At 48.9% G+C, this 24,784-nt stretch overlaps 1 protein-coding gene across 3 annotated transcripts in view; it reads right to left on the reverse strand.

Moving 5' to 3' along the window:
* ANKFY1 (ankyrin repeat and FYVE domain containing 1) overlaps positions 1–24,784 on the reverse strand; it is a 506,490-nt gene that overhangs the window by 365,491 nt on the left and 116,215 nt on the right. For all 3 annotated transcript variants that reach the window (XM_085649582.1, XM_085649583.1, XM_085649584.1), the window contains exon 3: positions 8,102–8,220. In XM_085649582.1, the coding sequence (XP_085505708.1) occupies positions 8,102–8,220 (119 nt within the window). The remainder of the gene's footprint in view (positions 1–8,101; positions 8,221–24,784) is intronic.

Below are 24,784 nucleotides of genomic sequence, written 5' to 3' on the forward strand. Positions count from 1 at the left end.
AGGCGTGACGTCGAAGCGCCACTGTGGTAGAAATGGCCCTACCCAGCGAGTCCGTAGTGTCAAGCCCACATCGGATAGCATGTCGCGCTGCATCCCTCCCATCGGCCAGAGCCTGGGTAAGTCGTGTCCGGACCTCCTCCGGACACAGGGGCAAAACGTCCTCCACCGCATCCCACAGAGAGTGGGAATAACGGTCCAAGAGACAGGCGGTGTTCAAGGACCGCAGGCCCAAACTAAGGGAGGAGAACAGCTTCTTGCCAAACTGTTCCAGTCTCTTGGAATCCCGGTCCGGCGGGGCGGTCGGGAAGGAGGATTGGGAGGTGGAGGCCTGGATAACCAGGCTCTCAGGGGTAGGGTGTTGGGACAGAAAACTGGGGTCGCCCGGAGTAGGGCGGTGGCGCCTGGCGACGTTCCTATCCACAGGAGGAACTGTGGAGGGCTTGGACCAGGTGCCCTGCAGAACGTCAATGAGGGCCTCATTGAATTGCAGCAGAGGCTCAGTGGAGCTTGCTGCAGACTGAAGCACCTCAGTAAGGACGTTAGTCCTCACAGCCACGGCAGGCAGCTCGAGCCCAAGGGCTGCGGCCGCCTTGCGCAGCACCACAGAGAAAGCAGCGCCCTCCTCCGAAGCCACAGTCGGAGGAGAGACGAATCCAGTGTCTGGAGAGGTATCCAGGCCACTGGCCTCCCCCAGCTCATCTGCCCAGTCCTGTGACAATTGAGCCTGAACGGCCATAGGATCCTCGGATCCCTCCCAGTTGTCCCCATCATCCGATTCCTGGTATACAGGAGGAAGGAGCGGAGCCGGGCGATAGACATAATGTGTCTACAGTGGCGCGGAACGCGGCGTCCATCGACGCCGTACCGGCGCCGGGCCCGGAGTGGGGCTGAACTGGGGCTCGACGTCGAGCGAAGTCGACGTCGGCGTCGGGGGTGGTACGGGTGTCGACGCCGGCAGAGGAGGCGTTACGAGGTCGACCGGTGTCGGCGGGGACTCGGGAACGGGTCCCTCGGGCGCTTGCGGTGTCGAGGCCGGAGCCGTCAACGGCGCCGGGGCCGGAGCCACCGGCAGGCAAGGCAGCCCAGTCGGGTCCGCGGGGCCCGAAGGCGCGCCAGCGGGCGTCGACGGCGGAGCCAGACTCCTCATGGCCGAGAGGAAGGCACTGACTTCCGCCGGCGTCGCGTCAGTCCCAGGGACCGGAGGGTATGGGGACTTGCGCGGCGCCTGCGGCTCCGCCGGAGCCGCGGGGGTGGAACCACCCTGACCCTCGGCCGAGTCGCGCGACCGGCGAGGGGAGTCCGAAGAGCGGTGTCGCCTCTTGGACTTCTTGGAATGCTTCGACTTACCCGAAGACTTGGATCCCGACGACCGATGGTGACGTCGGCTGCGGCTCCGCGACCGATCCTTGGACCTCCTCTTGGACCGGGATCGAGAGGCGCGCGGAGCCGAGTGGCGAATCTTGAGAAGCTTACGGGACCGCTCCCGTCTAGCCTTCGAGGTCAGGGCCTTGCAGTCCGAGCACGACTCCGCGTCGTGGTCGAGGCCCAAGCAGTAAAGGCACCGGCGGTGATGGTCCGTAACCGACATCAAGCGGTTGCAGTCAGCACAGGCTTTAAAACCAGGCATCCTACCGGCACCGGAGTCGAGACAAGATCAAAAAGGATCAAAAAAGTTAGTCAAAAATTGACTAAAGGGGTAGCTCTCCCGGATCTGTGCTTACTGGCGCGGAAAAAAGAAGAACTGACGTCAGCGCGGAGGGCGGCGTCTAAGTACTCCGACGACGTCATTCCGGCGCACGACGCCGACGACGGACGCGGAGCCGCAGACGACGCCTAGTGACGCGCAAGGGGTATTGCTGACGAAAAATCTTCCGGATCGAGTCCGACGCCTGGGGATATTCTAAGGTGAGGAATCTAACTAACGTGTTTCTTTTATCTTCACCTAACACACTTCACTGCATTTAACTAACCTCACAAGGCCCGACTCGGAAGATGGATTTCCCATGTGGGGTTCAGGAACACAACACAGAGCTGCTTTGTCTTGTGAATGGGTTTAGTTCTGTCAATGTAAAACCCCTGAGCTCTTTTAATATCTAATACATGTAATGCATTTTATCTACGGAGTTGTTTATAACAAATATGTTATGATACACGATTTGCGAAAGATTTGGCAAAATAAATAATCATATTATAGTAAAACACCAATCACAGTGATAGATCACTGATTTGGGGGCACAAAGGGGGAGGCACTTACCACCACCTGTAGATAACAGAATCCCTGTCCCAACTCTGTCAGACTCTTCACACTCCTTATCTAAAGGTGCATAACTCGGTAGAAGGGGAGTAAGAGACACCTGCCAGTTCTCCTTTCCCGTAAAAGCGGTGCATTTCCTCTATTAAAAAAGGTGACCTACTGGGTGTGCCCCAATACTACTGGAGCGCAAATGAACATAGGTTAAAACACAGGCAGATAAGACTAGTCAGGAGGGCAATAGGTCCCAGGTCATGATGCTCAATCCAGCAAAGTACCAGATGGGCCCCAGATAAGAAGGGTCTGAGGTTGGAGATGGAGGCTATGGGGGCCTGCACAGATAACTTTTAACAGGTCCTGGTTAATGGTCATCAAGACTAGCAAATGCAAGAAGATCTCGTCCCCAACACGGGTAAGATGCACATCCATCTCCACAGCGGAATCTGACCACCTCCTTTTATGTTAGGAAGCCATCCCTGCCTGAAATTCACCGATTGACCAACATATAGTGTTTCCCTTGGAATTCCAGTCAGAAAGCATGGCTTTGAGAGAGCACTAAACAGAAGGACAACACATATTTATGAACCTTTGGTAACACTGGTTCAGACCTATGCTGTATCCCTCTCTGGAGACTTTTCATCGCTGAAATAGCCCAGCCTCATGCTGCGACAGTGGTAACCTTTTTAACGTGATGTCACATTACTAGGTGATGCCCCTTTAGTTTCGAGTGCCACACTGGCATCTCACAAGGCCAACAAAACGTGACGATGCCAATCAAAAAATGAGAATTGTGATGGAAGATGAGCTGGTGATAAAGAATCTGTAGAGGTGTCACCCTTACAAACATTGTTACCAAACGTATTTAACTTTTTCTTGTACAGCATGGTCTGAGAGGAAAAGCTTTAGTACGATTTGAAATTCCTAAATATAAGGAAAGACCTATTATAATTTTATGTTGTTGTGTGTAAATATACAAGAAACATGAAGCTACAACCCAACAAACAATTTCCTAGCCCTACCTTTTATAGATTTCAAATCTTCAAGGTCTGCAAGAAGCCCTTCTGCCCTCCTACTCAATACTGACAATCTGCATCACTAGAAAACATGTCCTTAAATGTGTGGCTAAGTGACTGGGCGTATCTTATTGGTTCTTCAAGCAACCATGTAAAGAATATTGAAGGTGGTCTCTGAATCTGACCTAGTCTCATCCATTCGAGTCCCAAGACAAAATTACTGGCCATATCGGGGTTAGTGAAGGAGTAGCCTCCCCACCTCAAACACAGACATTAGCTGGTTACCAGACACCAGTAGGTTTTCCATGCGCTGGTGCTCTAGTCTCTTGTTTTGATTATTCTACTGAAGTCTGGTAACACAAATTATTTTTGTACCTCTGATTTTGGAAGATGTGCAGGTAACAGATTTGCGCTCCACTAGGGACACCAACTCCATCAAGATAGTTTCTGCATCAATGGTTCCCCCTCCTGATCCTCTTGTGGCAGCAGAGAACCTTAATGAACTAAAACTCATTCAGGACATCGGAACCCAGCACCTCAACAACTTAATGCTCTCAAAATAAGATAATGGTGGTATGCCAAGGACCTATAATTTTGCTCACACAGATGGTTGTGTGATGCTGAAGCTCTGCTGCCCAGCGCCACTTTACACTCTGAATCAGGAGGCAACAAATCAAGGGGCAGTAGTGGGAGGCATTTTAAACTGACCACCACACATTCTCTCAAACAGAATGCATTAGAATGCCAGTATAGTAATTGAGACGTGTTAGTCTTCTTAGTGTGTAAGGTCTATGTCACTTCCACATCCTAAACTTTACATCTACTTTGTCTTTCAGGTTACAGAACAGTCACCTACATAATGTGGCCTATTTCATCATGTGGTTCACTCATCCAACAAAGTTACATAATTTATGTAACCAACCTAAAACAGTAATCTAGTTTTTTTTAGGTGCAGGGCATCGTTAATATGTCGATGCCCCAATTACCTTCTTTTGTAGTACACTTCTGTGAGAAAAAGGAGAAGAATATTATCTTTTATGTAGTGCAACACTGTGAGACCCAACTAAAGAAATAAAAATATGTATTTATTTATGTACCCCTGGTATATGATAAAAAAAATACCAGAGTCATGGGCAGGGCTCTTCATGCTTGATAAGTCAACATGTTTCTGCGCACAACTGCATGCCAAGAAACGTCACATGCATTCTTCAAGGCCATAGTTGGCGTGATCCTGATTGAGACTAAACTCCTTCAACAGCGAAATCCACAAAAGCATATAGAGAGTCACAGATCCTTCGACAACCCTTGCCTGAATCTGCAGTATGCAGCCATAATCCAATCTGCTACAGTGTTATGGTATGTTAACTGGACCTGATAGAATTCCAAATTTTACTATGAATTTTTTTCGGCAAGCATGCACAGGTTAACAGATATTCTGAATTGACTGTTTATTCAAATGCAGGGATTCTTTAAATTCTAAACCCTTCCCGGAAAAAGGAGTCCAAAATTATAAGCAGCTCAATTCCAAAATATCGGTCCCTTGAACAAAACCAGACAGCTGGCCAGCAAAAATATCAGAAGATAGAATTGCCATCTGGTGAACATCAGTACGGAGAAAGTAAGAGTAGGACACTGACAGACTTTACTGGGTCGAAGACCAAGTATCAGGTTCCAGTAACCTGTGGCGAAGTATAGAAATGAAGAGTCCGAGGTAAGCTACACACTCCCAAAAGTTTAAAATAGCAACAGGGTTAAAAAAAATAGATTTTTTCAGCTCTGTTACAAGAAATTGAACTATAACTGAAAGAAAAATAGGGCTGTGTGGAACAAAAATGTAAAACAAGTCCATTTGTGTGCAGAAAGAATACCATGTTACATTGATCATCAATATGGCGTGCAACTACAACACAGTGTTTCTGCGCTGGTGAATACCTACATTAGTGAATGCTATAAACTGTTCAAAGTGCTGCCGCCTCTGGAATAAATACAGAAGAAGACCAAACACCAGTCCTTCTGCTATGCCCTCAGGAACGGATCTCAAACCAATCCTAATCACCCAGACACAAGTTCTCCTCTCCTTCATTAAAGCATTTAAGACCCTCCTCTTCAAACAATATCTCAGTGAAGGGTAATCTTCCAGTTAAGGCGGCAACCAACAAAACCTTGCTCTTCCAATTACTCTCATGTAGTAAAACCGACCAGTTTTTAGACTCCTCTTGACAGCCCACCTTTTTATTCCCCAACTCTATTCCTAACCATAAAGCAACCTCTCCCTAAGACATGGTAAATACACAATCAGCATCATGTTTGATCCCACAGTAAAAGGTGAGCAACATAAAATAGAACAGGACCAGGACTACAAAACCTTGCTCCTGCAGAATAAAATTCAAGGGATTACTTACAGCTGTGAAGATGATAAATATGTAGAAAAACATTGCAGACTGGACAGATCATCTCAGAATAATGCTGATCGTAGTCAGCTGTTGGTAGTAGGGACAAATAACAAGTGACTAAAACAATAACTAATGAGAAATAAAGTAAATTCAAGCAGAGAATAACAACTCAATAAGAATATAAAAGGGTTGATCATACATTAGAGGTGGGTGTGAACATGATCAGAAATATACACCAGGGCCCTGACTCTCAAAAAAGCTACCACTAGGTCTTCATCAGACAACCATACCCAGATGGGTTAAGAAAGATCTGTAGACATTTATTTTGCTGATCTCCTCTCCTAGTCTTACTGTCTCTTTTAGCTGTTCCCCCTTAGGTCATTGGTCTCTTGCATTACAATACCACTGAGAAAGGGTGCTGGTCAAAGAAACAAACAATAATAAAAGAATAGACACTGAAATATACTACAGAAGAAGGGTTTAAAGGAATAATGTAGAACCATGGAGGGTGACATGCAGTATTGATGGAATGTAGTGAAATGAAGTGAAGGTGAAAAAGTTATGCTGCTATCAGCCAATATGAAATAACCAAAAGGTTTGAAAGGAGTTAACTAGCTAAAATCCAAGAGGGCTTCTCATACACTAGCAGTGAGAGAGAACTAGCTCGGAAGGTCTGCTAGGCCCCAGCTCTCGAACAAGCTACCATTAGCTATCTATCAGACAACCAATTACAGCTAGTTTAGAAAAGATATAGATACATTTTGTTTTTCTGACCCCATTTGCATGATCTAGGTTTCTCTGTCCCCTTTTGCCTGGCCTGGCTGTGCCTTATAGCCGTCCCCCATCCTTTGATGGTTTCTGGTGCCAGATTACAGATTGATAAACAGTAACAACAATAAAAACATAGAAACATAAAAATACTATGTAATGTATTAAAAGGTGGATTTGTGGAGTGAGGGTACCCAGGCGCTGAGTAGGCGAGTGTAGGTGTGTGGTGAGGCTGGGCCAGAATACAGACAATCTCGATGGCCCGCAAGAAGACTATTTGAATAGCCAGGTCTACAGTTTCTCGTGGAATTCAAGAAGTGAGAAGAAGGCCCTGATGTGTTGGGGGAGGCCGTTCCAGGATTTGGTGGCTTGGTAGGAGAATGATCCAGTGCGCAAGTGAGAGTGATGCTAAGCGAAGTTGTATGGTGGGTTGTTCAAAGTGAAGTCGGTGCTTGAGGTATGCGGGTCCCATGTTGTGTAGTGACTTGAGTGTGTACGTGAGAAGTTTGAACTGGCAGCGCTTCTGGATGGGAGTCAGTGGTGCTGAAGAGTGGTGTGGGTTTGGTGCAGGAGATCGAACAGAGTCTGGTGGCAGCATTTTGGATGCTTTGAAGTCTGTGAAGGAGATGGGTTGGGAGGCAGGCATAGAGGTTGTTGCTGTAGTCCAATCTGCTTGCGATTAGGGCATGTGTGATGATATGTCTGGTGTCCAGTGGGAGCCACTTGTAGATTTTGTCTAACATGTTAAGTATGTTGGAGCATGAATACGTGACGACATTGACCTGGCACTTCATGGTGAGGTTGGTGTCCAGGATGAGGCGGTTCCGAGCGGGACTGGTTGGGGTGGGTCCAAGATCAGTGGGCCACCAGGTGGAGTCCCAATGTGAGCCCTTATTCATGAAGATCAGCACTTCAATTTTGTCGGCTTTGAGCTTGAGGCAGTTTACTTTCATCCCACTGGCCGCTTTACATGTTGAAGTGTGTGGGGCTGAGTGATGATCCCTGTAGGACTACGCAGATGAGGTCCTTGGGTTCTGAAGTGCACAGCGAGAGCCTGGCTCATTGTGTTCTTCCGGAGAATAAGAAAGCTATCCATTTGAGTACAGGTACTGGTATTTCCATTGTGTGTAGTCTGAAGATGAATGGAAATAGGCTTGGGGGAATGATGTAGAAATATGGAAGGAGATATGCAGTATCTAAGGGATGAAGTGAATTTGCAAATGCATAACATACTGCACTGCTGCCAGCTAAGACGAAATAGCAAAAAGGTGAGGAAGGACGTTGCTCGTTAATATTGAGGAGAATGTTTTATATAAATATTCCTACATTATCATCATATTCTTGAGAGCACAGATTTCACGTGTCGATGTCCTACTCACAATATGAAGACTCAATGACCCAAATGAAAAAATAACAGGCAATATTAAATATATCTTTGTAACCTCATTGTTAAAAAGGTTTAGACATGGTTTTAAAAATACTAAGATAATGTAAATTGTAGCTCAGATCAGCTCTTGCTTTCATTCCACAAAGGTTAGGGCAAGAGAAGCAGAAAAAACTAATGGGCGTCTAGAAACAGGAAGATTTTTTAAAATAGCAATTAAAAAAATGTTTTCCTGTTGTAATACAAAACTGTACTGACTTGCACATAAGTAACATTTCAAATAGGAGCAAACCTGATAGATCCAGTTCCACAGTTGATGCCAGGTTAGCCAAGCTCCATGCCTCGCTGCGGGCTGCCAGAACAAACTTGTGAGCATTTATACGTTGGTCACCAACCTTTATCTTCAAATCACTAATCAAATTAAAACAGAAAAAAAATCACTCATCAAAAATCATTGACAGAAATACAGCGCAGGCCTTACCCACAAAACTAGAGTGAACATAGAAAAAGGCAGAATATTTCATTGTTTTACGGTTATCAGTGCTAAACAATTGGGGTAAAACGCATGATGAACGAAAGATAAAGAAAAAAAAATAATTCCCAGGAACTGTGTAGTTATTTTTTTTTTTTTTACAGAATTTTATATAGCGCAAACTTGACCCGAATCGGGTATCAGAGCGCTTTACATACCACCAGTTGCATTACATGAGAACACATTCATTTTTGTTAGGCATGGGGAGATTAAGTGATTTGCCCAGAATCACAGGATGTTCAGCATCATTGCCGAGACTCGTCGGAACGCATCTTTTGGTGTCTAACTGAGGCTGCTGCCCTTACCTGTTTTCCCCTTGGTTCTTGGGGGCTGCCACGACGCTGTTGCTGCGGACTCCCTCTCCCTCTGCTGCAGCGCCGGTGAGACCGGCGACCGCCGGGTGAGGAAAAACTACAGTACCCAGGCTCCCCCAGGGCACCGGAAGCGGGGACATGGCATTTCGCGCGCGTTGGCGCTTGATAAGTGACTCCACCCCCCCGCGTCGCGGGACCGCACGCGGGCACCGCCGGGCTAAGCCCGTGACAAGGGCGGGACCGTCTGTGGCCGTTCGGGGCCGCTGGAGGCCGGGTCGGGCCCACCCTCTAAACTCCGGCATTAGAGCACCTGTTACAATCCAGGTACTGTTATTGTTGTGTGGTGTTATTTGCCTAATGCAGTGGACTTGGACTGGAGTTGTGTCTATTGGACATTATCTGAGGAAGTCGTCCTACGTACTTCAGGTTTGCTAGTGACTGGGACCCTCCTCTCTGATACTTGTTTGTTTCCATCACATATTCCCTATTGCAACCCATTGTCTAATTTTCAGCTAGGGCTCTGTTTTGTTTTTACCTTCGGCCCGGTTCTGTATTAGCAATGTCAACTCGTTCAGGTAAAAGTTTGAGGGGGAGTGAGGGGGGTATGGCGGGCACCATGGACCAATTTATTACCCGTGTGGGCAACGTTATCGACAAAGAAATAACCATGGCCGAGCGGCGGCTATCTCGTAGCCCGTTTGGTGATAGACGATCTTCGATTGGCCCGATAGCCCAGATACCCTCCCCGGAGCGAACATTGGACCCACTCCCTCTTGTCCCCCCTCCCTTGGACCATCCACGTGTGGCGGCCCTGAGAGCTAACATAGAAGGGATCGAAATTTTGACGGCTACGGCACTTAATGGCCCCTGTCTTAGCAGCAAACAAGTCTGCCATTTCTATCTCACATTCGGATGATCTTACTACTCTTCCAATATCACCCACCCCGGCGGATATTGTGGTGCAGGCAGAAATCCACCCAGCCCCCATAAAGAAGAAAAAATTAGCTTTCCCACAAAAAAGCAGACTGTCCAAAAATTGTAAGAACCAGAGGCGGGTAAGCGTTAGGAGGGGTGTTTCCAATAATATAGTAAGGGGGGGGGTCTCTAGTCCCTTTCAAGAAGAGAAAGAAGAGGGCATTATTGAGGGGCCTGTAACTACTGTTCCCAATAACCAGATCGTTGGTAGCGTAGCGATCCTTCCCCCAGATTCTCCCCTGATCACAAAAATGGAGGAAATAATGAAATCTCTACTCCTTCCAGTACTTGACAAAATTAGAGGGCTAACTGAGCGAGTAGATAAAATGGAGCAAAAAACCCTAGACAACTTTTCTTCACTAAAATCATTTATAAAATTGCAGTTAAGAACGAGGGATGATGGCCTAGGGGGGGGTCTTGATAATAAGGTAACGTCCACTGTTGAACATAGTGTAGCCACCACAGCTGACAACCCACTAGTCGCTTTGGAAGCGAATAGCCGTAACTTGTGCCCCACTGTGTTGGCGGCAGGTACTTTCAGTAACCCTGGCCATTCTTTTTTTAAGCCTACAGAGAAACTTAAGTCCCCTAAGGTTACTACTATTAACCCAGACAAAAAGACAGCACTTCCCCCAGCCTCGGTTTGTACAGGCAAGGATAATTCTACTCCTATAGCCACTTCTCTAGTACTCCATAATGTATTTGAGACCCCAATTGTTAATCCAGCTGAAACTGTAAAGGCCCATGTGTTGCAGCCAGGTGAGGGCCCTCTTTGTGGGAGGGATCTCAATATAAATCTCCCCCCTGATTGTCAGCCCTATGTAGTTGTGCTGACCGGGGTACCGGTGCTTAGTCCGGGTAAGCGCGAGCCTTATACTGAATTATTCAACAAGACTTTATTCTGGCTCAAAGAGAATAGACCCTTGCCCGAGTTTTGGGAGGGCCGGATCATCCATGTACGTAGAGTTGGATGGATTGGCACTAGGGAAAAGAAAAAAAAAAAAAAAAAAAAATCGATAAAAGGGGACTGTATCATAGTGAATTTTGAAGATCCAAGGATTGTTAGCTTTATATGCAGGGGTCCTAAGAAGGAAGACAGCTTAGCAGGTAGCACGGGCTCAATTGGCACTTGTGACCTCAGTTACTTTAACCCCCCAATCCCACCCGTGAGGCAAACTGGAATCCATACGTGGGAGGGCTGGGAGAGCAGACAATCTCGCGGCTGCACTTCTAAATTTAGTCTATTTAATAATAGCTTTAGTCAGTCGCAGGGCCAATTTTGGCAAAATAATTGACAGGTAATCTGCCCTACACGGGAGTTGTATATTGAAGTTTCTGGGGAGTCACAAATTGACAGTTTACCTAATGGAGAGCAGCAGGTGACCCCTCCCGTTATTACTTTCCCCCCTCTATTCACTTCCAGGGGATACACACAGGTGGTGCCCCAGCACAGTAGGGAGTCGCCTGTCGAAGGCTTCCAAACCCCTTGTGATGTGACATCACCTGTTGGTGAAAGGGACATTACCATTGACAATACCCCCACTATAAGAATATTAGATTTAGGGCAGGGAGGGGTCTCTAACATGCCCCTGAAGGTAGCTAGCTGGAATATTGCTGGCCTAGCTCGGAATATAAATATCCCAGACTGGAACACATTTATCGAATCCTTCGGGATTTGCCTGTTCCAGGAAACTTGGTGCATGGAACCACAGCACAAGCTGGGTTATACCACCTACTTCGTACCAGCTGTGCGACCGAACAGAGGTAAGGGACGCCCCTCCGGAGGTCTGTTAATTTGGGTAAGCATTTCCCTGCGGTATTCTATTAAATATATAGCCACTACTTCTCCGGACCTTCAGAGACTTTCAGTGAGAGGCCCGTGTGGAGGAGGAGTGCTCGAAATATTTAATATCTATGTTAGAGGCACTAGGGGTAGCTTACCTACTCTCTCCCTAACGGGCATTGACGAGGAACTTAAGAGCTGTGGTCCAGATTCCTTTGTTTTACTAGCCGGGGATTTTAATTGTACATTTGAACCTCTTGCTGTGGACGATGTGTTGGGCACCAGTGACGATGATGCAAGGAGAGGCATCCCTCCGCTGTCAATTGCTCCAATTAAAAGGTGGACTCAAAACGCAATTGACCTTAATGCCCTCTGTCTGGAGCATGGTCTTAGAGCAACCAATGGTAGATCCAAATCAGATCAAATGGGGGCTCACACGTTTAATAGAATAGGCCATTCTTCCAGGATTGACTACATCATGTTGAACCTTCGGTTGTGGTCTTTCCTGGTGGATATGGAGGTTCGGCCATCCATCGACAGCGACCATAACCCTCTGGCTCTGTCTTTGTCTCCTTTGTGGAAGGCCAGCTCCCCTCTCTCAATCCCCCATGTGTGGAAATCAACACACGAAGTGTGCCCCTCGAATTGTGGCAGGCGCCTGAAATGGAAGAATATTATCGGCAATGAGGGCAAGATGCGGGAGGTACAATCTATAATGGCTAAACTTACACCCCGCCTAGATTCTCCCTCTTTAAGTGCGCTGGAGGTATCCGCAGTTTTTGTACAAACCACAAAGGCTATAGGTGAGTTATTTATAGCCAACAATACGGGAAAGGGGGCCTATAAGAGAGGTGGCAGGAAGGTTCCTGCTGGGTGGTTCTCAGCTGCATGCCGAGCAGCCAAATCGGAACTAATAAAGGCAGTAAAATCCAAGAATAGAGCCCTGGTTTGCATCGCAAGGTGCAACTATAGGAGGGCCCTAACAAAGGCAAAGGTAGAATGGGAAGATCAGTTCTGGTGGGACCTGAAGGCCGCAAGCTTAAGGAAGGATGCAAAGGGTTTTTGGGACCTACTAAGATCTAGGGAGAAACCAGTGGACACAATGATTACATGTAACGTACCTGAGAGTGCGTGGGTTGACCACTTCTCTCAACTTTATTTAATGGTACAGGACGAGGGGGAATGTATGAGAGCACGACATCCTCATGCTTCTTCCCAGCCTAAGGACGAGCTTCTGTTTACATCTAAGGAAGTGGTGGGGGCGATCAATAGCCTGGTGCCCAACAAAGCAGCAGGTCCGGACGGTATACCTGGAGATTTGCTTCGCATCAACCCGGAAGAATGGGGAAAACTTATCTCCGCCCTATTGAACTCCAGTCTCAAAGGGGCATCATTCCCGACCTCATGGAAGGGTGCTGAGGTCGTCCTAATTTTTAAGAAAGGCTGTCGGAACGACCCAGCCAACTACCGCCCAATAAGCCTTTTAGACACCTCACAAAAGGTGGCTGGAAAGGTGATCTTGACAAGAATATTGCAATGGGTAGAGGAAAAGGGCATTCTCTCAGACTTTCAGCCTGGTTTTAGATCTGGCACGGGGACAATAGAGCAATCCTTTCGACTTATGATGCTATACTGGAAAGTGGTTTTACTGGGCAAGGGCAGTCTGTATCTCGCTTTTATAGATTTACGGACTGCCTTTGACCTAGTTCCCCGCAGCCAACTATGGAGTGTGCTTGACGAACAGGGTATTCCACCCTATTTGTTAAGCATGTTGATAAATCTCCATGCTGACAATTTTGCACAGATCAGATGGGGTAATCAGGGGCAAAAAACAGTACGTATACCTGTAAATAGAGGGGTACGCCAGGGATGTGTCCTCGCTCCCACCCTGTTCTCATTGTATGTCAATGGAGTGGTGGAGCATCTGCTACAACATCCTGCAGATGCACCATCCCTGGCTGGTAGAAGAATACCCACCCTTCTATTTGCAGATGATACCCTCCTGATTTCTAAAACTCCGGCAGGTTTGCAGAGCTTACTAGCTAACTATGTTTTTCTGCAATGCAAGAGGGTTAGTCATCAACACAGCGAAGACCAAGTATTTGGTCCTTAACCCTCCGAAAAAGTTGGCCAAATCACCGACTCTGGATTCTGTTGCCCTTGAGAGAGTCTCAGAGTTCGATTACCTCGGTATTCGTCTCTGCGACTCCATGAGCTGGAAATGCCACCACCAAAAGATGCTGTTGCCTCATAAGAGGGTGGTGGGTGCACTCCTCAAGGAACATCGTGCCTCATCCCTGAAACCCATTGCTCCTGTTCTAGACATCTACAGGGCAAGGGGTGTTAGCGCTGCTCTATATGGGGCTGAACTATGGGGGGTTTATAAGGTGGATCATTTATCCCGCTCCGAAAGCAAATTCCTTAAAGATCTAATGGGGCTCCCCTATAGCACCCCAACCCTCCCACTGCTTTTAGATACAGGAACTCGGCCAATTAGCGACCAGGCTAGGCTCCGCCCTCTTCTTTTATGGGCGAGAATCTGGAGAACATCAGAATTATCCAGTTATGCGGACGGCCTATCCGATGTGTTGGGGTCACCAGGCTGGGCCAAGATCCCTTGGTTGAGGGAAGTCAAGCGTCTTCTCTTCAGCCTCGGCCTTGGCGAGGACTGGAACAATAGAACTGCACCCCCTAAGTCTGAGCTGAAAAAGATCTATTGGAGCTGGGTAGCCGGCACTAGAAGTAGCAATGCCAATCTATGTAGGTCCACAACGGATTTTTTCTTGATTAAGGATGTGCACCTCTGCGAACCCTTCCTGGATGTCATCTTAAACCGTAAGGACAGGGCATTATATTTCCAATTCAGAATAGGCTTACTTCCTCTTGGTGAACTGACTTCAAGGTGGAAAGTACCAACTCAGACAATTTCCTCTTGCCCTTCTTGCGAAAAAAGGTTTGAGTCTGTTGCTCACTTTCTGTTCGAATGCCCGGCCTATGCAGCCCCCCGGAGTAGATGGTTAAAACCACTATGTAGAAATTTAGGAACCAGACACTATCTAGTGGCTCTACGAATTTTAAAAAACGATCCACGGCCCCTCTTTGCTTGTGGTTTAGCCAACTTCCTAGGATGGGCTTGGCGTATCAGATCAACTAGGCTTTTGTATCCTGTTTAATCTGTTTTTTTTAACAAGATATATATGGTTTTTAGCTAATTTATTGGCACCTGTAGTACTATGAAATGTTTGTTTACTTCTCCATGCACTGGTTCCTTTTTATCATTTTATTGTCTATTATCTTATTTCTGCTTTTTAAGATATATTTATATCGAAATAAAGCCTTCTTGACTGACTGACTGACATTGCCGAGACTCGAACCCAGTTACCCAGATTCGAGGTAGACCGCCCTAGCCGTTAGGCCAACTCCTCTCCCCTACTTACTAAAAATATTCATACGGTAATTTACACCTTTCGCCGGCCCGATTCCTGCCCTACTGCCCTCGGAGGGCTGAGGAGGTGCCCAGTAACATTCTGGCCAAGTTTGGGGCAAATCGCTGCTGCTGTTTTGGGTGAGCTCCACGGACCGGACTCTGGACGAGAGGCCCGCCGCTGGGAGTGCGGCTGCACGGCGGGTTCTCATCACGCGAGGCCGCGGCTTTGGCCTGCTCCAGCGGTGATCTTCCAACACAACGAATTTGGTTTTGGCGGCGTTTGCGTGTCGCCCGGAGCATGGGTGCGGTGGCGGAAGACCCCGGGGCGGCTCTTGAGGATCAGGATCCTGGGAATTGCCGCATAGGCCCCGGGAGGCGGCCTCGTCACCGTGAAAAGCACAGCTCAAGTGTCCGGGCCGGAAGATCTCCTGAGGCTGGTGCGGGTCCCCGGGGGCCAGAGTGAGTTGGCCCTTTCTGGTTTTTAAGCTGCGGTGGGCCCCGCGGCCCGACGACTGAACGCCTGCGCTCCGCGCTGCCCTGGGAAAAGCGCGAGGCCTGGAGTGCGCGCCAATGGGCGTGGGCCCCCTGCTGATGCCTCGTGGTTTGCGGAGTAAGTACTGATCGCCACAGTGAGTTGAGAGGCATGTGAGAGATGGCCATGGGTGAAGGCGGCCCGACGGTGCGGGGCCACTTCTGAAGCGTGTATGGACTGTGGCCGGCTGTTTCATCGTGAGGGCCACCTGTCCTCAGCCTTACCCACTGTTTCCTGTGACCGATACCTTGCTCACGACGGACCTAACGAGATCTGATGCGGACACAGTCAATGAACTGAATATCCCTGGCAGGCTCAGTCCATTGGAGAGTCTAAGTGGAGCCCTTGTTGCTTGGAGGAGCGCACTGTCAGGTGCGACATTTTAACGCCCGAGGTCTTCATTAGTAACTACGCCATCTCTCTGCTGCCTCCCTCCCATCGAGAATAGGCACTACTGACCAGGAAAGTGGTTGTGCCTCCGGGCTTGGACTGGATACAGGAGTTGTACGAGGGAGGTGGTTACCCTAGCCGTGGAGGCTTGCTCCTGGGCTGGAATTCTACCATAACGAGCTGGGAGTCTGAGGTCTCCATAGCCAATCAACCGAAGCGGTGAGTTCTGTACTATACCCCTCAGAGTGGGTGCCCTTTGCGAAAACCGACAGGCTGGGTGAAATTCTTCACTGCAGGCGGCGGGGAGTAGCGATTGCGCCCTGACTTCGGGTGGGGCAGCCGTGATAGGAAGCATGGCCTCGGGACGCACTAACCGAACGACAGCCCAGTCCAGCTCGAGAAATTTGCTTGGCAGAAACAGCAGACTGAAGACCGGACAGATTTGGCGACCCCGGGAGAAGTGACGGACTCCTCGAATAGGGATCTCCTCGAGGCAATCACAGCGATACAAACCTTCCTTGAGGTGAGAATTGACACAGGATGTGGGACTTATCCGGGAAGATATGAAGAAAGTGGTAGAGAGGGTGGCTACAGTCGAGAGCACTACAAAGGACTTGGTCAGTGACACTGCCTTGCTCAAGACCCAGGTCACCCAACTTCGCGCCTCTCACGAGGCGATGGCCCTACAACTGGACAACTATGAGGGGAGAATGCGGTGCAATAACATCCGCATCATTGGAGTCCCGGAGCGCGCGGAGGGGCAGGCGGCGGACCTTTTTGTCAAGGAGCTGGTCCTCAAACACCTCCAACCCAGAGGCCTTTCCAAATGCTTTATGATCGAAAGAGCTCATCGAGTTCCGGGGGGCCGTCCGAATCTGGGTGTGCCCCGTCCCCTCCTCGCTCGAGTGTTCAACTTTCGCGATTGCGACGTTATACTCCAGACTGCGTGTGCAGCCCCACCACTAACTCTTGAGAATAGCAAAGTCATATTCTTCCCCAACTTCACTCTGCACGTGCAGAAGCAGCACCGTAGCTTCCTGGACGTGAAGCAGGCCCTCCGTGACCAAGAAGTTAAATATGCCATGATGTTTCCCGCTAAGCTGAGGGTGGCAGCCAATGGGAAAACGTGGTTCTTCACTCGCCCAGAAGACGCTTGGGACTGGCTGGAGGGTTGGCGCGCGGTCGAAAAGTCGAAGAAAGGGTTCTCGGCAGCCTCTGACGCAGCGGACTGGCGCCAACAGAGACGCTCTCCTCCAAACTCTGATACTGATTCCCAGGGCCTGAAAGGCGGACGCTAAGTTGTGGTATGGTAAGGCTGCATGAAATGGGTCCTGGCCCCCTGGGGTTCTCTGGAACTTTACTGCGCATGGTTGCGTGGACTGGGCCTCCGGGTGCTGGGATCACTGAGGCGCCGCTCCAGGTGGGAAATGAAGGGTGAATTGTGATCCGCGGGGGTGTGGTGTACCCTGGTCCGTGGGACTGATCAAGGCGAACTATGGACCTACTAGTGATCTCCATTGCTATGCTAGCCCACTGGATACCCGATATGTATTGATTATAATTTGAATTCAGGAGCATGCTGGACTGACGCTCCATAATTTGGGCATTGAAAAAAGACTGCTGTGGGGCCGCTTTGAGCCTCTATGTTGCATGATGTTTTTGGGGGGGATTCAAATCGAGCAGAGGGAAAATCGTTTTTCCTGTTTCATAGTGGAAGGATGGGGAGGGAGGTAGCACACGTTCCCTGAAGTTGTATACATCACACAACGCACCTGGACGGAGATTGGAACTTTGGTTCTGGCCCTGTGTGGAGATGGTTGAACCCTCAACACACGCACTATACACTCCAGTCAGGAGTGTATGGCAGTCAATCCCGGCTCGACTACTTGTTCACACTTGCACAAAACATACACAATTTCGTGGAGCCTACAACTCTGGCACGTGATATATCTGACCACTCCCCAGTGATGGCAGTCTTTGGGGCACGGCAGATCAGACGCCCTGGTACAATTAGAATACAGGCATGGGCATTGAAGGCTCCCCACATTAGGGAGGGTCTTCGCCAAGACACAGACTTTTACTTCACAGGAAATGTGGGGTCGGTCGAGTCTGCGGTTACACTTTGGGGGGCATATGGTGCGGTAATTAAAGGGACTGCATTGTCGCTGATTGTGGGCCACAAAAATGAGCGCAACAAGAGGGTGGTCGAGTTGGAAACGGACATTCTACATTTGGAGAGGTCCCTAGCCATGGACCAGACTCCCGAGACGCAGCATAATATTGGCCTTAAGAGACTAGACTATAAACAACTTCTGCTGGAGGACGCTACTCTGCGCTCCCTGGCCACGCGACACCGTATATATGAGCAAGGTGAGCGAAGTGGTAAGCTTCTCGTGTGGCTGGAGCACAAGGAACAGGTGTCGAGGTGGGTTAAAGCGGTAACAGGCCCTGGTGGCACATTGATAACGGACACTCAGAGGATTGCTGACGTGTTTGCTGCTCATTTTTAAGAGGTCTACCGGGTCCCACAGCACTCACAGGCCCAGTGGGCTGCAGACCTGGCCACTATTAATGTAGCGTGCATATCGCCGTAAGATACGGAGTCACTCGAAGCTGACCTGTCAGTGGTAGAAGTCCAAAAAGCAATATCGGACGTCCGGTCAGGCAAAGCGATGGGTCATAATCGTCTGCCCATTGAACTCCTTAAACCTATGGCCGTGAAGTTGGCGCCCCATTTGCTGAACTTATATACCGAATGCTACGAATTAGGCTGTCTACGGACTGATATCCGTGATGCGGCGATCATGGTGATCCATAAACCCGGTAAACCAGCGGAAGAATGCAAATAGTACCGTCCTATCTCGCTGTTGCCGGTGGAAGCGAAAATCCTTGCCAAGCTGGTGGCCAATCGTCTACTCCCCTATCTACCCGATCTGATCCATCTGGATCAGTCGGGCTACATGCCAGGTAGGAACACTACTAGGAATCTCCGTCGCGTCCACGGGGTGCTGGGAAGGGTTGATACGCTAGAGTAAGAAGCAATCTTACTGTCGCTCGACGCCACCATGGCGTTTGATACGGTGGAATGGGAATACCTTTTCGCAGTACTCGCCCATATGGGGTTGGGTCCCAAATTGATTGGGTGGATCAAGTTGTTATACGGGCAGCCCACAGCGCAAGTCTCAGTCAACGGCCACCGCTCTGCCTCTTTTCCCCTTCAACGGGGCACGAGACAGGGTTGCCTGAAATCCGGGGCCTCAAATAGACTCACGATCACGAGGACTGTATATCGCTTTACGCGTACGATATATTATTATATCTGGCCTCACCGTCACGATCCCTATGTCGGGCTCTTCATATTTTCCACATATTGGATATCGGATAAACTGGTCCAAATCGCAAATGTATGCCCTCTGGGGCGAACCCCCATCCTGCCCTAGGGGTTATGACATCTCAGTGGTAGAGCAGGGTTTTACATACTTGGGCATATTTCTCACGCATGACGTGAATCTTTTTTATGAACGGAACCTTAAGAAACCCCTGGAACGTCTGAGATCGGACGTCACGCACTGGAGGTCACTACCCCCGACTCTGTTGGGACGCGCCTCCCTGTTTAAGATGCTTGCTCTCCCGCTCTTTCTCTATGCCATGGAAACGCTCCTTACCCAATCCCCGACTCCTATTTCTCTCAAATCAAGGGGGTGGTGCGGGGGTTGCTCTGGGACGGTCGGCCCCCAAGAATAGCCATAACTAAACTTACCATGGGGTGGTACGACGGGGGTATATGTTTGCCAGATTTACGCCTTTACTACCAGGCATCGCAATTGCCACCCATTAACAGATGGGTTTTCGGACCTCATGAGGACCCCAATTTCCGCACCGATCACAGGCTGATGGGGAAGGGGGGATATAACAGGGCTCTCTACACGAATCATCGCAAACTGTGGTTGACCGGCCCCACGGCCCGTACGGCTGGGGTGAGGCACACGGTACAGCGTAAGTTGGGGTGGCATAATCGTCTCATGAAGGCTACTCCTCTGTGGGAACCAGATCTCCTAGGTCACATTAGCACTTGGCCGGGATTCGACAAGTGGGACTTTGGTCGGGATTTCCAGGGTTGGGGACCTTTGGGTCAAGGGTAAGAAGGCCACGTTCACAGACCTACAAGCGAAATACCACCTCGCCCCCACGGAGACCTTTAGATATTTACAAATCAGCCACGCGATTGACTCAGCCCTCCCCCCCCCCCCCCCCCGAGATGGCCCCCTTCCAGACTCTTCCCCCCTGGAGGATCGACTGTTACTAGATCCCATGGACCGCAATCGATATCCCTTACCTATAGAAAATTAGTGAATAACCGGACGGACCCGATGCTGAAATTGAGAGTGAGCTAGGAGCGTGACCTGGGGGCAATGGAAGAGGATGATTGGAGGGAGGCGCTCGCCTCCACCAGGGAGGTGGCGATTCCACGGAGACTCCGATTGACCCAGCTAAAGGTACTCCACAGGGTCTACTTTGATGCTGTACTGTTGTTTCGGTTTGGTAGGAGGTTGGACGCACTCTGTCTACGACACTGCAACCAAACTGGCACTTTCACTCACATACTGTGGGACTGCCCCCACATTCAAGCCTATTGGGCGGATCTCTCTCAGCAAATGTCCAGGGCCTGTGGTAAACCCACTCATCCCTCCCCCAAGACTTGCCGCCTTAACATCTGGGACGCAACAGACCTCGCCCAGATGGAACATACGTGGGCGACAATGGGTTGGATCATAGCCAAACGTAATATTGCTCAGAAGTGGGGTTCAGCGGTGCTACCACGGGTGAGAGACTGGGCGACCGATATGGACTATGCCATGGTGGCTGAAAAGACGGTGTTCAAGGGGCGCGGATGCCCCACAAAGTGGGACAGTAAATGGGGGAAGTGGAATAAATATAGGGGCGACATATGCATTTCTCCCACAGTGGAACTTCGATGGGAGAGGCGGACAATACTGGACCTACGGGATGGGACAGGAGGAATCTTATCACCGGGTGGCCACCATTAGAGCTCTGCGGGGTGGAAGGTGCACACCAATTCCCGATGGTTTCTCTCCGCTGTTTAACTGTATCTACTGTCAAGACTGCTTGGTACCGTACAAAATAACGTGTTAAGTATCCTCTTACTCTGTATAACTGATAGACTGTCATATCGAATCATTTTTTGCTTTGCCACTGATGACTCTGTAATCCCTGGAAAGTTGCTGTTTATTATCAATAAAAATGTTTAAAAGAATATATATATTCATGCTTGATTATGGTGCCGTCATCACTTGACTGTACTGGGCTAACTCTGCCAGCACAAAACAATCCGTAAACTGCAAGAAAACTTTGAATGCCGCCAGTACATGCAAAGCATCTTAAACAGGGGATGCACAATGCAGAGGGTTGGTTTTTCGAAACAGATTTTGTTACAAAATGGACTTCGTATGTATGTATACATGTGATATTTGCATAGTTTGACCTGGAGAGGCACAACTACAGAATTTGAAACTTGGTCAGCCGATTCATTATTTAACCTTTTAATCAATTTAGATTCTTGCAAAAATGAAAATGTTCTTCATAACCTGTCAAAGGGATGAGATAGGACGAAGAGATGTAAATGCATTTGCATATTTGGCAAAAGATACCGCTGTAGTTTCTCCGAGGAAGACAAAATGATTCTTTTTCTTAAAATCTTATTTTACAACAAGAACCTTAACATACATTAATAAATCAAAATATCTCCTCTCAATACTATTCCATGTTATACGCCACATATATGGCTAGTTCTGAGCATATAATCACAATTAACTGGTATAATCGATTTATTTTTATATTTAAAGTTTTGTATAGCTCGAACATGACCCAAGCGGGTATCAGAGCGCTTTACATACAGGATGAGGAAGACATAGGTAAATAGCCGTGGGAGAAAGAGCATAAAAATATATATCAAGAACACAATAATATATTGGCAGGCACACTGAGATCAAGCATTTGCTCCGTAGCGTATTAAGCAGCAAAACAAGATGGGAGACAAGAGGAGTGAAATTTCTAGCTCAGCGCAGTATTCAACAGTATGGCTTTCACTGTTTTGAAGGCAAATGTTGAGGGAATCAGTCTTGTTTCCACAGGTAGGGAGTTCCATATTCTCGGGGCAATTCCAGAGAAAGAACGATTGTAGGTTTTCATTTTTTAAAATTTCTTTGGTTTAAGCAGAATTGTGCTGGTGCTCCTAGAGGGCCGGGAGGCTCCCGATAGTTCGAGCTTATTTGCCAAGTAAAGGGGAGTGCTGTAGTGTATCACTCTAGGAGTCATACATGCAATTTTTAACTGGATCCTTGAGTCAAACGGAAGCCAATTGAGCGATTTATGGTCCGGCAAGTGGTTCCATGAAGAGGTTGAAGAGCGTGGGGGAGAGTGAGTATCCCTGGGGCACACCCAGTGAGCAGGGACTAGAGTTGGAAAGTTTTTGATTGGATTTGATTCTCTGAGTTCTATTGTTGAGAAAAGAGGCAAACCATTTTAGAACAGTGCCTGAGAGCCCCATCCTACATTCCAATAGGCTCAGTAGATTGTCATGTTTGACAGTGTCAAATGCTGATGAGAGATCAAGTAGTATGAGTAGGCAAGACTCGTTCTGGTCCAGCAGGGCGAGCGCGTCGTCTACTATATGTGTGATGGCCGTTTCGGTGTGGTGGCCAGGACGGAAGCCTGAATGGAATTGGTCAAGCAGTTGAAATTGCTCGATGTGTTTGTGCAGTTGTTCGTGTACACATTTCTCAAGTAGTTTTGCCAGGGTAGGGATGTTTGTGATTGGCCGATAGTTATTCAAGTCTTCAGGGTCTTTTGAGAATGGGGAGAACTAGGCCCTCGTTTAGGCAGCAAGGATCACACCTTGCAGGAGAGACGCATTGATGATCTTGGACCAGAGATCCTATCATATCTTTAAAGAGGTTGGAGGGGGGAGGGGATACATGTTATTGGCCATAGATGCTGGAAAAGCCTTCGATAGGGTTCACTGACCCTATCTAGAGCAGGTCCTGATCCGGTTTGGCTTCGGTGAAAAACTACGCACCCGGATACTCAACTGTTATCGCCTGCCCAACGCGACCGTTCGGGTAAATGGCCAGACGTCCTCGCGCTTCTCCATTGGCAGAGGCACTAGGCAGGGGTGTCCCCTATCGCCCCTCCTGTTCGCGCTCTATATGGAGCCGCTGAGGGTTCGCAGCCACGCCCTCATCACAGGCATTAAATTTGGAGGGCATACCCATACTATCAGCCTTTACGCTGATGATATTTTGCTTTCCCTCTCTAGTCCGATCTCTGCGATTCGCCCTCTTTTCATAGAACTGTACTGCTTCGCACAGGACTCCGGCTTTAAGGTCAACATCAATAAATCCATAGCGCTAGACATTTCTCTCTGCACTGCTACGTTAGCTCATCTGCAAGAGGAACATACTCTCCAGTGGTCGACCTCTTCGATCCCCTATCTGGAAATACAGCTGGGGCCCACCATACCAACCACTATTGCCGTTAACTACTCTAACCTCCGCTCACACATCCGCAAGGCGCTGGGGCAATGGAAGCACCACACTCTTTGGTGGTTAGGCAGAATAGCTGCCACCAAAATGACCATCATTCCCCAGATCCTGTACCTCTTCCAGACCCTTCCCCTTCGGCCTCCCCTGGGTTGGATCCAACAAACACAAGCTGACCTGGCGAAATTAATTTGGCAGGGCCGAAAACCCCGTTTCAAGCATGCGGTTCTCCCACCGGAGAAGGGGGCGTTGGGATTCCGGACTTCCAGCTTTACTTTTATGCTGCACAACTTCATTACCTGGTGGAATGGCACCGCCTCGAGTTGGAGAAACACTGGTTGTTTCAGGACCAGGCAGTGGCCGCTATGCCCCTACAAGACATCCCCTTTCTTCGCAAAACAGATTGGCCGCCCAATCCCTATGCGTCATACATTACAGGCACGATCATGGAGGTTTGGGACTGCACTAATACCGCCCACGATCTGACCTCTTTCCCCTACCCACTGACGCCCCTCTTTAATAATCCTGAATTTCACCCCGGCACTGACCCCAAGGCCTTTGCAGCATGGCGTCCCACCGAATGTCGTTCCCTTGGTCATCTTTTTGACTTAGAAGGGATTATTCCGTTCCCATGACTTAAGACACATTATGGCATCCCTGAATCGGAACGCCTACCCTACCTACAACTCAGGCATTGGGCGCTCCACCCGCAAATCAAACCAGGCGCCCCACGCCTACTAACCCCCTATGAAAAATGGCTCATCACCCGCACCTCCGATAAGAAAATCATTTCCGACCTATATAAACAGCTGCTACTGACTTCTACTCTTACTTACAACGCTGGTCGAATGCGCTGGGAGCGGGAATTGGGACGCACCCTTAGCCATAAAGAGTGGGATGGCATCTACCACAGGGCACGGCACTCAGCATACCACATGGGACTCACAAAGATACTGACTAAGGTAGCTACCTACTGGTACTACACACCGGAACGCCTCCACTACTTTGATACACGACAAAGTGCCTTGTGCTGGAGGGGATGTGGGGAAGTGGGCACTCTCACACACCTATGGAGCTGCGACCGCATCCAGCAATATTGGTCTCACATACTGGATGAGGTGGACATCCACTTTGATACACAGATCCCGCGATTCCCTGCGTACGTCCTCCTGGGACTACCCAATCCTATTACATATCCCTTAAAATCTAGGAGGGGTCGGCTGATAGCTATCACACTGGGGGCAGCCACTCAGAATATTCTCGCGCACTGGCGCACCACCCAATCACCAACACACTCCGGATGGTTGCAGAGGCTTTGGCAGGTACTGGGAATGGAAAAGCTCACCCTCACGCTCGCTGGCAGAGGGTCTGAATTTCCAGAGCTGTGGTGACCTTTCTTGACATTGCTCACAGCTGAATTCCTAGATTTGACATGCCCCGATATCTCAGACTCCTCCGACTTG

Source organism: Triturus cristatus, chromosome 3_2, assembly GCF_964204655.1.
Source record: "Triturus cristatus chromosome 3_2, aTriCri1.1, whole genome shotgun sequence".
NCBI classification, from domain to species: Eukaryota; Metazoa; Chordata; class Amphibia; order Caudata; family Salamandridae; genus Triturus; species Triturus cristatus.